This window comes from Amphiprion ocellaris, chromosome 24 (genome assembly GCF_022539595.1).
Source record: "Amphiprion ocellaris isolate individual 3 ecotype Okinawa chromosome 24, ASM2253959v1, whole genome shotgun sequence".
NCBI lineage: Eukaryota > Metazoa > Chordata > Actinopteri > Pomacentridae > Amphiprion > Amphiprion ocellaris.
Genome location: NC_072789.1, coordinates 3,442,540 through 3,458,893, shown reverse-complemented (window position 1 = coordinate 3,458,893; position 16,354 = coordinate 3,442,540). Strand labels below are relative to the sequence as shown.

At 36.0% G+C, this 16,354-nt stretch overlaps 1 protein-coding gene across 9 annotated transcripts in view; it reads right to left on the bottom strand.

Annotated features, from left to right (window-relative positions):
- Positions 1-14,925, bottom strand: part of atp11a (ATPase phospholipid transporting 11A) — a 66,580-nt gene extending 51,655 nt beyond the window's left edge. For 6 of the 9 annotated variants that reach the window (XR_008600822.1, XM_055008428.1, XM_055008432.1 and 3 more), the window contains exon 1: positions 14,591-14,924. Coding sequence is in view for 8 of the 9 variants with exons in the window: in XM_055008428.1 (XP_054864403.1) it covers positions 14,591-14,635 (45 nt within the window). In the remaining variant the exon portion in view is untranslated. Of the gene's footprint in view, positions 1-14,590 lie in introns of all 9 variants that reach the window. The other 3 variants (XM_055008431.1, XM_055008430.1, XM_055008429.1) reach the window with 2 other exon arrangements.
- Between the last annotated feature and the right edge of the window lie 1,429 nt (positions 14,926-16,354).

Genomic DNA, 16,354 nt, shown 5'->3' with positions numbered 1-16,354 from the left:
ACATGTCTGTGCTCACTGCAGGGCCATTTTGTTTGTGGGTAGATCTATATTAAATGGACACATTCTATGGTGCCGTGATTTCTGACAGAAATTTTTCAAGATTTCAACCGTCAGAACTGAGCAGCCTTGGGGGAGGACTGCGCTCTCTGAGTGCTTTTCTTGTTTTTAAATGTTATGCTGAGTATCTTTCTAAATTCTATCATGATTTTATCTCTGCAGATAAGGACTCTAATCTCTTAAACTGCATCACTGTTGTTCCACAATAACAGCATGCTAGATTACGGTAGATTGCACTATATAAACCAGTGTTATGGTTTTCAGTGCAATATGGTACATCATCAAGTCTTATTTAGTTTTATAAAAAAAATGGGTTGGTTTTTTCCAACGTCACCAATCATTCACAGCAAAGTTTGTCTACTAAAAAAACTTGTGTATAGCTTTTTCTGTCTCTAGCTTTGTCTAGTCTTTTAAATTACCTCAAGTGATGTAGCTTAACGCAACGTTGGGCGGAAGATTGCAACATCAGTAAAGTAAGTTTCTCAGACCTTTGCAGCTAAACCTACATTAGTCACAAGTATAACATTCTATTATCTCCAACTTTATTGTCTTTGACTGAGACACACTGTGAGTAAACCAGACACCGGGTTGTGACAAAGAATGAATGGAAATAAAAGGGAAGGGCTGCCGCAATACAGCTCAAGAAGCAGGAGCAGGACACCACAAAAAGCCGAGGTCAGATTAAACTTTGCCTGGTGTCATGTCATGCTGTGCTAATCCTCAGTGTTCCCTTAGTCTAGTTCCCAAAATTGTCCTCGTCTTAGTGTATGTCCAAGATTTTTCAAAAACTATCTGGGAAAATGTCCCTAAATGCCCTTCTAGATGTGTATTTGTTCTGTGTTTTAGCTCAGTTCTCTTCAGTTGTGCTTCACCGCTCTCAGTTCTTTCCTACTCATGCTGTTACATCATCTCATGTCCTCATGAATCCTGCTGCCCTTCCATGTCACCCAGAAAGACAAACACACTCCAACACCAGCGTGAGAGGTGGCAGCAAAGGAGAAAATTACTATATGGTCAGTTTGTTCTTCATTATCTCCTCGACAACCATGAAATTAACAGTCTTTCCTCTCTCTCGTTCTCTGTGCTCACTTCTGCCACTGACTCTATGACTGTGTCTCGTCATCTGAATCAACTTTTTTCTTTCCGTTTTGTCTCCTGTCATCTTTTGTATGTTTCATCTCAACAGCTTTCAACGTTTTCCTTCAGAGGGCAAAACAAGCTCCTAAAATGGTTCACCACAAACATCTCAGTGGGAGAATAAACTCACAGGATAAGGGGGTGAAGGGAGCCTAATTGCATCATGTGGCCCTCATGAGACTGGTCACCTGACAGCACCCGAGCAGCATGGTGAAATGGATTCCTACATGTTACCATATAACATCTCTGTAAGATCCTTACACTTCACAGATGTTAAAGTTGAGAGATCAAGTGTACCAGTGCTGTCAGTTGCCGTAATATGACGATAAAACTGACTTCTGTCTGCGACTGTAGGATTATACTTGTTGGTTTTGCGTTGCAGCAACTGCAGGCCAAAATAATTGACATGAAACAAAGTGAAATTACTCACTGAATGGAAAGCAGAAGACTTTTGAGTGGTGCATCTACTCCACTCCCCATGTAACCTTCAGCTGTATTTAAGATGCTGCGTAGCTGATTTGTATTTACTGCATGTGAATCTTTAAGACCAATTAAAACTTCAGTCTTCCTTAAATAAACTATAACATTTTACTCTAGTGCACCGCAGCAATGTCAAGTTAGGGAAAGGGACTCTAAATTAAAAATGAGAGCAATGTGCAGACAATACAAACCCAACAAATGACCACATATACTAAAGCAAATAGACCGACCAGATAGAACAGCAGGAGTGTTGGTTCAGAGGCCACATACAGCCCAGTTTGATCTCAAGTGGGCTGGACCAGTAAAATCAGAGCAACAACTCCAAATGTTTCCTTTGTTTAGTGCAAAAATGTTCACATTTAACCCTCGTGTCCTCCTGCGAGTCAAATTGACCCGGTTTAAAGTTTGAATATTTGGGAAAAAAAATATTTACAAGAATTTTCTTGCCAAATTTGGGGGATTTTTTTCAAATAAAACTTTTAAGGGAAACTTTGAAGGAATTAATGGAATTTTCATCCTGAAGGTTTTGCAAATTTTCAGAAATTTGGGGAATTATTTTGCTGATTTTTTGGATTTTTTTCAGACAAGGAAACAATATTTTTTGGTGCCCATAAATGAGGACAACAGGAGGGTTAAAAATATCTTTTTACAAAACCTAAAATTCAGTTTCAACAACATTGTGCTTCAGTTTATCATTTACACAATACAAGTGCAAACTCATAAAACATTAAGTCACAGGTATCTGGGACTGAATGATGTAATATTCTACAAAAAAACTACAAAAACGAGACAAAATATTACAAAAGCGAGAAACAAAATGACAAAAAATGAGAAAAATGACACGAAATAAAACAAAAAAGAGACAAAAAATTTGACAAACAAGTTACGAAGCGACAAAAAAATTGACAAATGACACAAAGGAGACAAAAAATGACAAAAGCGTGAAATAAAATGACAAAAACATTACACAAAACAATGAGTAAAGCTAAACACAAAATGATAAAAACAACACAAAAAACATAAGCGAGACAAAAAGGAAACACAGAACGAAAAGTCAGACAAAAAAATGGAAAAAACCCAACAAAAACAGGATAAAATACTGCAAAATGAGACACATGACAAAAGAACAATGAACAAAACAAAAAAGGAGACAAAAAATTTTACAAAAAAGTTAGAAAGCAACAAAAAAATTGACAAAATTGACAAAAGCAAGAAACAAAACAACCAAAAAATAGACTAACAACACAAGCGAGACAAAAAAACACAATACGACACAAACGATACACAAAACGAATAAAGCGAAAAAAGAAAATGACAAAAATAAGACAAAAAACACCAGCGAGACAGAAAGGAAACACAAAACGACAAAAACATGAGACAAATGACAAAAGTCAGACAAAAAAAACAACAAAAACAAGACAAAATATTTCAAAAATGAGACACAAAATGACAAATGAACAATCTAGTATTTTACTTTATGATCAAAACAACTTGTCACGGTCTAGAAATTATTTTAAATTTCAATTGCAGTTGATGTTTTCTCTGTAATTTTTACACTTTACAAAGTCGTCATGTTTGACAACCCTTCTTTAGACCATGTTTGGTGGCCTAAAGCTGCTGATATCCTTGAAGCAATGATCTTCGTGTAGACAGCACCATAACCTATTATACTTGTGACTCACTGCAGACTCCAAAACAATCACACATAAATCACTACTAAGAAAAACACAATCTAAATTCCTGGAACAGAATGTACAGAAAGTTCGTCATTTAGAGATAAACCCTTTGGAGGTTTTTTACCAGCAGTAATGATGTCACTGTTGCCGTATTAAAATAACTTTTAGCCACTAACTCAGTGATTTGTATTCTACAAAACTAGAATTTCCCATACCTGATAGGCTTCTGTTCAGCTCTGCTTTTTCACTGAATTGTTTTGTCTTTGAGTCTTTGAGTCTGTGTCTACATTTGGACGGTAAATCAGCCAAATTTAAAGTGGTGCCCCCTTTTGTTTGTGGCGATTACGCTCAAATATTAATGTGCTGATTATTTATTAATGTTAAAATGCTACACGTGGCACCTTTGAACGAATTAGTTTGTCATTTGGGCACACTCTGAGTAATGCTGCACTCAGAAATATATCTACGTGACCATAGTCCCATTATTTGTTCTACAGTCTTATACTTCTCCCAGTGTACGAATAGTCCTCTGCAATGAGGCATTTTTGAGAACTACTTCCAACAAAACTCTGCCACTGTTCCACACTTAGGAGTATATGCTTCAGATTTAGTACTCAGATTACACTTTCAGCATTATATGTTCACGATATACAACAGATGAACAACTTTTTGATGAAATGTAGTCAATCGTACGAGAACTGAACACATCTCTCAAGCTATTTTGAATCTAGCTGCAGTGGTGCGCATGCTCAGCATTATATCACTTGGTGCAGTTGCTTTCTGGCAGACTGACAGCTTGACAGTCAGAGAGGTTAGAGAGGATCACAATCATCCACAGTACTCCACAGCGGCTGCCAAAGTGCATTGATAATGCTCGGGAATAATCAATGTTTCATATGCATGAGTCCTCCAACTACGGAAACCACTTGAGAATTCAGCAGTTTCAATGCAATATTGAAAATCCACATACAATTCACTGATATGTATCATCTCAGCTTCCAGGCTGCAATACCAATGGTTTGTATTTTGTTGCTTAGCAACAAATGCACCTTCAGAAAGAGGGAATGGGATGTTTTAGAAGTTGTTGTACTACAGCTTGTTGTAAAGCTTTGAAACTTAAAAGTGGCTTTGCAAGTGCCCCCCTTTAGATGTTGTTGAAAAGCTTTTAACTTTCCCAACGAGGGACGACAAGAGTTCCAGATTTTAAAAAAAAAAATCTGCTTTTTGTGAGAAGAAAACAAGGATGAATGCAAACAAGGATGAATCTAACAAATGCCTTGTATGTACAGCTTTGTACTGCTACAAAATTGTTGTCATTATGTAAAAACACAGCAGTCTAGTGTATGCAGATGCTACCAAAAATGGCGAACATCAAAGCATAAAGCCTTTCTGTTGTTCATTCACATGGATCTGCAGCATGACAGAAGTCTAAAGAGGCCTGCTACAGAGAAATGATTTATTCCCCTTACTGCATTTGAAAGGAGGACCTAAGACAGGTTAAGTCTATACACAAAAAGCGAGGAAACAATTGTGTGGTTTCAACTTTTGTTTAACTTTACATTCCTGCGAGACAAGAGATATCCCACTGGACTGTACAGCTGAACAAAAAGAGTCGCTGCAGGTATAAAGTCATCAAATCACTCCCACAGATTTAGACTAAACACAATGACGCAAAGCAGAGTCAGTGCAAATACATAGCAAGTATTGTAATAATGCTCATTCTAAGCAAGAGGTTTGCCTTTCCAACAGCTTCAGAGTCCAAACATTTAACCCTGGATGATTTTGCAGAAGAAAAATTGCAAAACAGTCAAACAAAAAAAGAGAAAAAACAACAAAACAAGACAAAATATTACAAAAATGGGACAAAAATTACAGAAACAAGACACAAAACGGCAAAAGCGAGAAACAAAATGACAAAAAAAATGGGACCAACGACACGAATCAAAACAAAAAGGAGACAAAAAAAATTGACAAAAAAGTTACAAAATGACAAAAAATATGAGACAAACTACAAAAACCAGACACAAAATGACCAAAAAATAGACTAAAACAACACAAAAAATCACAAAATGACAAAAACGAGAAACAAAACAACAAAAAGAAGACAAAATATTACAAAAATGAGACACAAAATGACAATAGAACAAAGAACAATTGAATATTTTACTTTACGATCAAACAACTTGTCATGGTCTAGAAATTATTTTAAATTTACAGTTTTACAAATTTACAATTTGCAGTTAATGTCTTCTCTGGAATTTTTCCACTTTGAGGGCCGGATTGGACCCTCTGGAGGACCGCTTTTGGCCCGTGGGCCGCATGTTTGACACCCCTGATCTAAACAGAATAGGTATATCATCGTAAATTGAAAATGAAGGCAGCATGTCAAACACCAAACCGCTAATGATTACCGGTATATTATGGATGGATGTTGTGACACCACTAATCTTAATTGAACAAATAGGAAGATGCTGACCAACAAAAAGCAATCAATTTCTGGCAAGTAAGCAAAACGTACTTCACTTCCTCTGTCGACACACAGTTAGAGGTGAGTGATTCGAGCCAACAGTCCTTTGACGATTTCCTGCTAATGTCTTCAGCAAAAAGCACATAGAGAGGGGAGAAAAGGGGAGGTACTAGATGGAAAGAGGATAGGGGTGATGTCTACAGTGCACCATCAGCATTTGGGAAGAGGGGTGAACACTCCCACTCCACCGTTCTTCCTCTGTTTCCCTCCCTGACATGGGGGCCGTGGGGAATGGAGTGTTCTAGCAGCGAGTCGACCGGCTATCATTCCCTCAGACAGCGAGAACATTAAGGTGTACCTGCCCCCCTCAGCACTTTCACTGGCAACCTGGAGCAATGTTATTATGATGACCCGAGTTCAAACGCCGGCGCTCTCCATCTCGGTCTCTCTCTTTGGATAGAGGCCTCCATGCGCCATTAACCCGGGGCTATCCATCATCTGTCTCCCTGTTCAATGGGCTGTAATACACTGTTAATGTTACTGCGACGACACAGATACAAGCCTTTAATGGAGCTCACACTCCTCAGCAGGTACTGTTCCAGCGGTGGAACTGTTTTATAAAGTTATGATAGAGGACTTTATGTCAAAGTATTCATCAAATTGCTGAGAAGTGAAGAAGATGTGTAACCCTCGTGTCGTCCTGCGGGTCAAATTGACCCCTTTTTAAAGATTGAAAATGTCCGAAGAAAATACATTTTCACAGTGAAACTTCTAATGTTCACATTTTTGGGAAATCTTTAAACATTTTTTGAATGTTTTTAAATGTTTCTTCAGAACATTCACATAAAAATCAACCAAAATCCAGCGAAATTCACTGGATTTTGGTTGATTTTTATGTGAATGTTTTTAAAGAAATGATAGAACTTTTAATGATATATATGGAATCACTTTAGATAGTTTTAGGATTTTTTTGGAAGATTTACTCATTTTTTGAAAATATTTACAAGAATTTTATTGCCAAATGTGGGGGATTATTTTTTTTTTTTTTTTAAATAAAACTTTTAAGGGAAACTTTTAAGGAATTATTGGAATTTTCTTCCTGAAGGTTTTGCAAATTTTCAGAAATTTGAGAATTTTTTTTGCTGAATTTTTGGATTTTTTTCAGACAAGGAAACAATATTTTTTGGTGCCCATAAATGAGCACAACAGGCGGGTTAAGACAGTTCTGCACCAAAAAAAAGCAAGTGTTTCTTTGACCTCTGAACAAAACTCTACTTCCACTGTTAGTTTTTTAGAATGAAGCAAGGAAAGACATCAAGCTTTGTTGAAAAATGCTACACAACAACTCATAAGCATGTTCAGCTGGTGACTATGAGTCACAAGTATGAATTCCTTCATTTTAAAGCGACGATCAGCCAAAATAGTTGAGAACTTCTGCCTTATATAACAATCTAACAACAGAGACATCTGTTGTGCAATCGCTGCCTGTGAAGCACTTATTTCTCTATTATCCATTCATTCACTGGTTAGTCTTTCAGCAGGTTTTTCATCTATTACATGTGAAAAATCTGGTCCATACGTATTAAATTAGTGCTCAAATCACTTATTTATTTCTCCACGCCCAGTATTTCTAGCGAGTCCTGGGATTCACAGAGGTGACAAGCAGCAACCTGTCAAGCAGTGAAACAATCCTAAGACCAAATGGCTTAGTGAGAGCCAGTAAATCCTTTAGGTAAAGGGGTTAACCCTGCATGGTGCACTCTAAGGATTGCGGTCGTTGTGGACGAGCAGGTGTTTAATGATTAGCAACAGGCAGACAGAAAACCTGCCGAAGTCGGCGTACAGGTTAACATGCTTCAAAAGCCGCTGTGCAACTTCACAACTGCATGTTTGTTCTTCAAAATGCCTCAATACGCCACCTCCTCTGATGCATCGAGACATGTTTATGCTGTGCAAGCAGAGAATTACAAGAATACCTTTTACAAAACCTGTAATTTCAAAAGTAGTGGCGTAAATAATTTTTGGCAAGAAAATTCTTGTAAATATTTTTTTTAAAAAATGAGTAAAAATCTTCAAAAAAAATCCTAAAAATATCAGTAAAACTTCTAATATTCTCTTAAGAAACATTTTTAACATTTCTTTTTTTCCACCAAAAAATGTTCAAAAACTGCCCAAAAATGTTGAAAATGTGGACATCAGAAGTTTTACTGTGATTTTTTTTTTTTTTTCCCCACATTTTCAAACTTTAAACCGGGTCAATTTTGACCCGCAGGACGACATGATGGTTAAACATAAACATGCACTAAATGCCGATAGCGTGGGGACCCCCGGTGTCCCTGAACCCCACAGTGAGCAGCTCTACTGTGGAAGACTAGAACGAGCTACACAAACGCTAGTCCACATTGTCAGCCACCCTGCTTATGAATTATTGACAACTAGACAGCGCCAAGGAGTTCATGTGATCTGCTGCCCTCTGCGTCACCTGGCTACTACTGTATTCCACCTCCCTGCTTACTAGCCCGCATGAACAACACTACAGAGGCAGCAATATGATCACCAGCCACTCTTCACATACTCTAAACATTTATTCTACATCGCCTCGTATGTACAGATCAGCTCGCACGCTCCGTCTGCTAAGAGAAGGAAAACATACGCACCAATTAGACAACAAGCCAGCTGGAATATAAGCAATAGGTGTTTAGTGATTGGCTTGGGTTTGAAAGTATAGCTGTAAACTGGATTAAGTAGGAGAAGGTAACCCTTTAATCCACTGAGTGAAGACAGGAAGTCGGAGAGAGGGGAGGCATTTTCAGCCCAGGAACAACATTAGTCAGCAGCAGAGGAATGCCGCCTGTCAGCTTCAACAGCCCTCCACCAACAGACATGATATCTTCAGTTTGTTTCATTCCAGCTGTTTAACAAATCCAAATTAAAGATTAAAATCTCCCTTTTTCACATAATGCATAAATTCACGTGGAGAATACCAGGTTAACCTTCATATTGTCCTGCGGGTAAAAATTGACCTGTTTTAAAATTTGAAAATGTGGAAAAAATATATGTACTTTCAAAGTGAAACTTCTGATGTCCACATTTTCAACATTTTTGGGAAATCTTTGAACATTTTTTGGGTGGAAAAAAAGAAATGTTAAAAATGTTTCTGAAAAACATTCACAAAACAATCAACCAAAATCCTGCGAATTTCACTGGATTTTGGTTGATTTTTTTGTGAAAATTCTTAAAGAAAATATTAGAAATTTTACTGATATGTACGTAATCACTTTAGATATTTTTCAGATTTTTTTTGGAAGATTTTTACTCACTTTTTGAAAATATTTACAAGAATTTTCTTGCCAAATTTGGGGGATTTTTTTTTTTTTTTTAAATAAAACTTTGAAGGAAATTTTTTAAGGAATTATTTGAATTTTCTTCCTGAAGGTTTTGCAAATTTTCAGGAATTTTTTTGCTGATTTTTTTGGGATTTTTTTACAGACAAGGAAATAATATTTTTTGGTGCCTGTAAATGAAGACAGCAGGAGGGTTAACTGTGTATGACTGCCTTCCCTGCAATTGACTTATTGATACAACTACCGAGGTCATTCTTTTTATTTGTTTATGGTGAAACTGCAATTGCAACAACTGATGTAAAAACAGAAAGAAAATCTTGAATTTCCCTCTGGATTAATTATCTATCTATCCGTCTGTCTGTCTGTCTGTCTATCTACTTTTGCATTGGACATGACGTATATTCGTACGTCTAGTTCTACTCGAGTCTCAGTTTGTGCCGCAAAACAAATGTTTTTCTGAAAAAAAATTACCTGGGGAGTTATTTAGCAAAACTTTCTATTTTCTGAAGGTATTTGCAGAATGTTCAGAGACTCTTTTGATCATCTGAATGAAAAAATAACAAATAAATCCATCCACTGGGCTCAGCTTGGACACCGTAAGCCAAAATTAGTTACTAATAATTCTCTATATCAATGTTACTGACAATTACTTTACATTTTTAGATGACTTGTAACTGGAAACAACAGTCAGAACAACGGCAAGTGCGTTCAACAACGATCTGGTGTTTTCAAAGATATTTAATTTTCATATTATCTTCTGATTATGTCGGTGAATGTAGCAATAATAAATGAAAGTGGGGTAGTTCTAGCCACATATGTGGAGAACCATCAGGGAACCAGTAATGCCTCAAGTTGGCTCGGCTTCTTTTAACAGTCGGCACCATGCTGCACTGTGGTGAATTTGTGACTTAGAAAAGTGCTGTTCTGATGTAATGTTGCCTTTTATGCCATAATTTCTCTACCTTCTGTTGGTCTTTGACAATTAAAATGAATAAATAAGAGGTAAACAGAACATGGGAGAGACTGAATGTAGACAAAACAAGGCTATCTGTGAGGCAAAATTAGTAAGATGTCCCATATCTATGATACAAAATAAGAAAAACTTTTAAAAACAAGCATTTCTCCTGATCCAACACACATTTAACTACAGGAATAGGCTGTACCAATAATGTGCAACACAAGAAAAAGAGCCACAAAAAACCCGACACTATACATGTTTCGTTTAGCGAACAAAAGCAGGTTAGTGAGTCAGCACAGCACAGTACAGTACAAGTACACTCGGTGTCGGGGCTCCACGCGCCGCTCTGATTACAGTTTGTTCTCCTTCAGCCCGGACAAGAGAGACAGCCACAAAAATTACTACTCTGCATGTTACACTTTCAAAGAGAGCTATAGGCTTACATAACATCCCTGCATTTCTACCTAATCTGAGATGGCAGCAGCTGAAGAGAACTGGCTTTCAGCGTTGCAATCCGATCCCGATAGCAGTGTGACTAGTAAACTAGTGCAGTTTCCTCGTGAACCCATTAGGAGCCGATATTTGACATCATTTCTGGTACATCCGTCGTGCCAGACTTGCCACTTCCCTCGCTCTTTGCTCCTTTACCATCACCACTCGCATCATTTTTCATAAACAGCAATCAGACAACACATAACCCAGTGTCTTTTCAAACCAAGATCTACCACCGGAAATAACAATTTGATTTGGTTTATTACACAGTTTGTACAAAAGCATCTGTTCATTTAAACGTGGATAAACTTGAACCCTTTAAGACCTACCATTGTGCAAGTCCAGCAGGGCATATTCTTACATTTTACATAATGGACTGCAATTTTTTGGAATATTTTTATTAGCTTTACATCAGTACAACCCTTATATCCCAAGTTTTAATAATATGTATTGACTTATGTCTGAACTACTACAATAAATTGCTTAAAAGTGCAATAAACCTAAAAAAAAATGAAAATAATTAATTTTTTTCACATATATTTCAAAATACAGAAATTGCATTAATATGTAATGCTGGCACGACGCTGGGCTCTACAGGGTTAAATAGAAAATTAAACAAGTTTAATATAAATTGTTGCCTATTTTCCTCTATTTCTGCACACAATTTATCTAATTTTTGCATTAGAGACATGATAAGTAATGCTGCATTTTCTTTAACACACATTCCATTTCAGATTCCTGGACTACTGGAGTATGGGCGGAAACATGAAAGGTATGTAAGACATGAAATGACTTTAAAAGCTGAAAACTTCTGCAGGGAACCCGTCCGGTGCTGGGATAGGATGTATGGAAGTTTTATCAGGTGTTAATGAATGAATGGCTCAGCATGAATGGCTCAAAGCATACTGGTTTCTAGATGAAAGGCATAGATAAGCATTTATTACAAATGTTAAAAAGATGGAGAGTTTGAAGTTCAGAGCTCCTTAAATTACATAAAACATACATTTATTACTGTGGAATTCACATTAGAGAGTTAAAATCGTAGTTAAAATGTACTTTCACTGGTATAAATGACTTTATTTCAACTTTAAACAATGGCAGATTGAAGTGTAAAGCCCCTTAAATGACATTAAACCTAAACTGCATGCATTTAGTGCTGAATTTAGAGTTTAATAGGCATCTAAAATCTCATTTTATTGACCTAAAACAATCGTAGATTAAAGTGTAGAGCGTCCTAAATGACATAAAATCTGCATAAATTAGTTGAAAATGGATTTAAAACTTAAATTTTCCTGATTTAAGTGCCTTTGTTTCCAAATAAAACAACGTAAATGTCACATATTGAGATGCTGGACATATTATTATTAGCAAATAGTATATAATACGGCTTTTAAGTAATGCCGGAATCAACTTTTAGTTTAATTTTACAGAAGCGGTCAGAGAGAGCTTCTTCCATCTGGCTTTCAGTATTGATTGATATTTCATAAAAGGCCCCATATTGACAAACAGATAAACGTCCCTAACCCTAATATTAAGCATTCAGCAGTATTTTCTTTGCATCCGGGTGTTTTTTTACTTTTTTCAGCAGCAATGCAATCAATTTAACCCTAACCCATTTGTCTGAGGCAGTTATCCGGACCAATTACAGCAGCAGACCTCATCAGCATCCCACATCCGAGCCGTCCATCGCAGGCTTTTCCCTGCATGCCTCTTACTGCACGGCTCCGTCTCACCCTCCACACGGCGGGGATTTCATTTAATCAGCCATCTGCAACAGTTGGGAGGCTGCATGTAAGCCTCGGCTGAGCATGGAGCTGCGGTGTGAACCCTTTCTAGCATGTGAGACGGGCCTGGATTATTGTCGCACACATCACCGTGGAGCCCTAATGCAACCCACCTCCACATAGCCGGCCATCGATTCGACCGGCAGCAGGGAGAAAATACTGGATTACATAATTCATGTTCCATTTGTAGCAGAGAGGGAGCATAATAGATGAGAGTGAGTGGCAGGATGAGTGATAATTGCTGTTTGTCTGCATTTCTTGGCCTGTCCTGTCACGAGCAGACATGTAGACTGTGCTGCTTTACAACTGGTGACTGCAAACGGAGCTCCACCTTTCACTTTATTTAAGAGCCCATTTGATATTTTGATTGAAAGGTGGGGTGTGTGAACAGAATGTGCTGCAATACTACAAACGGTAGCAGGTCGAGGTACTTTAAGGACACTAAACTGAACATTAATACGTCACCAAAAGGTAGATTTACGACCAAAATTATTGTTTTCTACTCTTCATAGTCAAAAAAAAAGTAAGGAGTCAGGGCTTTGTGTAATTTCAGAGGCTCTGCACTTCAAATTACCATTGTTTTACGTGCAAATAAAGGCATTTATGGCAGTAAAACTACATTTTAAACTTGATTTCTACTGTCCATTGTGGATTCTACAGTACAAAATTTAAGCAGTCGAGGGTTCATGTCATTTAAGGGGGTACTGATGTTTAAAATGCCTTTGTTTTACGTGTAAATACAGACATTTATACCAATAAAATTACATTTTAAGTGTGTATTACACTCTCCAAGGTAAATTCAGCATTAAACAGTACATGCAGTTTGGGTTTAATGTCATTTAGGGGGGCTTTACATGTCAATCTACCGTTGTTTTATGTGGAAATACAGCCATTTCTAGCAGTAAAACTACATTTTAAACTTGATGTTCTACTCTCCACTGTGGATTCAACATTAAAAAATTAAAGCAGTCGAGGTTTCATGTCATTTAAGGGGTTCTGATGTTTAAACTGCCATTATTTTACGTGTAAACACAGGCATTTATAGCTGTAAAATTGCATTTATTTAGACACAAAGGCACTTACATCATGAAGATTTAAGTTTTAAATACATTTTCAACTCTCCACATGTAATCCACAACAATTTATGCAGATTTTATGTCATTTAAGGGGCTCTACACTTCAATCTACCATTGTTGTGGAAATAAAATCATTTATAGCAGTAAAATTACATTTTAACTGCGATTTTTACTCTCTAATGTGAATTCTACAGTAAAAAATGAAAACAGTCGAGGTTTCGTGTCATTTAAGGGGTTCTGATGTTTAAAAAGTAAGGCGTTTCTATCAGTGAAATTTCATACATACTTTTAAAACTCTTTTTAATGTTTTATCATTAAATTAAGTAGTCAGGGTTTTTTTGTCATTAAAGCAGACTTTTAACTACAATTATTTGATGTGAAAATAAAATCAGAAAATTCATTTAAAACACAATTTTAGCTCTCCATCGTGAATTCTAATTAAATTACCATTGTTTTATTTGGAAACAATGGCACTTACATCAGGAAAATTTAAGTTTTAAATGCATTTTCAACTCTCCATGTGTAATCCACAACAATTTATGCAGATTTTATGTAATTTCGGGAGCTCTACACTTTAATATACGATTATTTTAGGTCAATAGAATCACATTTTAAATGCGTATTAAATTCTCCGATGTAAATTCAGCACTAAACAATGCATGCAGTTTGGGTTTAATGTCATTTAAGGGGCTTTACACTTCAATCTACTATTGTTTTATATGGAAATAAAGGCGTTTATACCATTGAAACTACATTTTAACTACGATTTTAACTCTCTAATGTGAATTCTACAGTAATAGATGGATGTTTTGTGTCATTTAAGGAGCTCTGAAGTATTGTTTTAAGAGGAAGTAAAGGTACATTTCACAACAAAACTACCACTCTGCAGGAAAATCAAAGTTTTTTTTCTTCAGAATCGTTTCTCAATGAGCTTTCTCTCCACTCCCTCTCGTGAGTGAAACTTAATCCGGATGAGTAGCTGCTTTCGACGGAATCTGAGACCGACAGTGACTAAAAAGTTCACGCATTTTCTATCCAATTTGAAGCGCGTTGGTGAAGTCAGGAGAGGAAAGGTGTGACAAATAAATAAATAAATAATAATAATAATAATAAACTTACATATCGGCTGATGAGGGTCCGAAGAGTGCTGAAATCCATCCCCATCCTGTTCCTCTTTCCTCTCCGGACACTTCTTCTGGTTTCTCGGTGTTTTTGTTTTTTATTTTAACGGAGACTTTAGCTTCTCTTTAACTCCCCCGCTGTGTCCATGACTTTCTCCGGCTTCTTCTCTTCTTCCTGAACCGAGAGGTGCTCCGACTGAACCTGGACTCACCTCCGGGCTTTGAGTGGCCGTGGGAGCGTCCGTGGGTCCGTGTTTTCCTTCTCCCTGAGGCTCCCGTCCACACTCCTCTCTCTCTCTCTCTCTCTCTCTCTCTCTCTCTCTCTCTCTCTCTCTCTCTCTCTCTCTCTCTCTCTCTCTCTCTCTCTCTCTCTCTCTCTCTCTCTCTCTCTCTCTCTCTCTCTCTCTCTCTCGCTCTCCTTGCGACCCCTCCTGCGCGCGGAATAATCTTCTTGTCTCGCGCCGCGGCCAAAGGAGATTTTCTTTCATCTACGTCACGCCGTCAGCCAGGTGGCTTCGGTGGCTCGAGGTGAACGCATGCGCACTCTAGTGTCGCTGGCGGGTAATTGATTGAACGCTTCAGTTAATTATAGGATATTGATTTGTTTGCTTGGAACCCGCAACAAATACGAGATGGGTTTCAACTTTAATAAGTTATTAAACAATAAAGTAATTTTTAACACGTAAAGATGCGATGGGAAGACAGTTTTTTAAATATATTCTAGACAAAAATAAATCTATAAAAGAATAAGCAAATAAAAGTGGAAATATGAAGACCAATAAATAACAGAAAAAATGTTTCTATATAAAGAAACATTAATAACAAAAGAATCCATAAAAGAAAAGGCTAAAAAAAGTAGAAATATAATGACAAATAAAGAAAACAATTTTTAAAAATAAGAATAAATGTCCTTATGAATAAAATAAAAATAAATAATGTTGATATTTAAAGAAATATTAATAAAAAATAATCCATAAAAGAAAGGGTTAATAAAAATAGAAATGTAAAAGAAATGTAAAAACAAATATATAAAGTGATTTTTTAAGAAAAAAGAGGAAATATGTTTATAAATAAAATAAAAAATAATGTGGCAATATAAAGCAATATTAATCCAAACATGAATGTATAAAAGGAAAGGCTAATAAAAGTAGAAAAATAAAGACAAATAAATAAAATAATCTTTAAAAAGATATGAAGGGATGTGCTTACAAATAAAATTTAAAAAATAATGTTGCTATATAAAGAAATATTTATCCAAAAAATGAACCCATAGAAGAAAACGCTAATAAAAGTAGAAATACAATGATAAATAAGTAAAATAATTTTGAAATAAATAAGAAGAAACGTGCTTATGAATAAAATATAAAATAAATAATGTGGCAATTTAAAGTAATATTAATCCAAAAAAAAAACAAATCGGCTAATAAAAGTAGAAATAAATACAATTATTTTAAAAAATAGGGAGAAATGTGCTCATAAATAAAATAAATAATGTTGCTATATAAAGAAATAATGATAAAAAATAAATCTATAAATAAAAAGGCTAATAAAAGTGGAAATATAAAGACAAATAAATAAACATTTAAAAAAAAGAAATGTGCTTATGAATAAAATAAAAAATAAACAATGTGGAAATATTAATTTAAAAAATTAATCCATAAAACATCTTTATACTTCTACTTTAATTGGCCTTCTTTCATGGATTCATTCATTAATGTTTCTTTATATAGAAATATTATTTATTTTCTATTTTACTTATTCT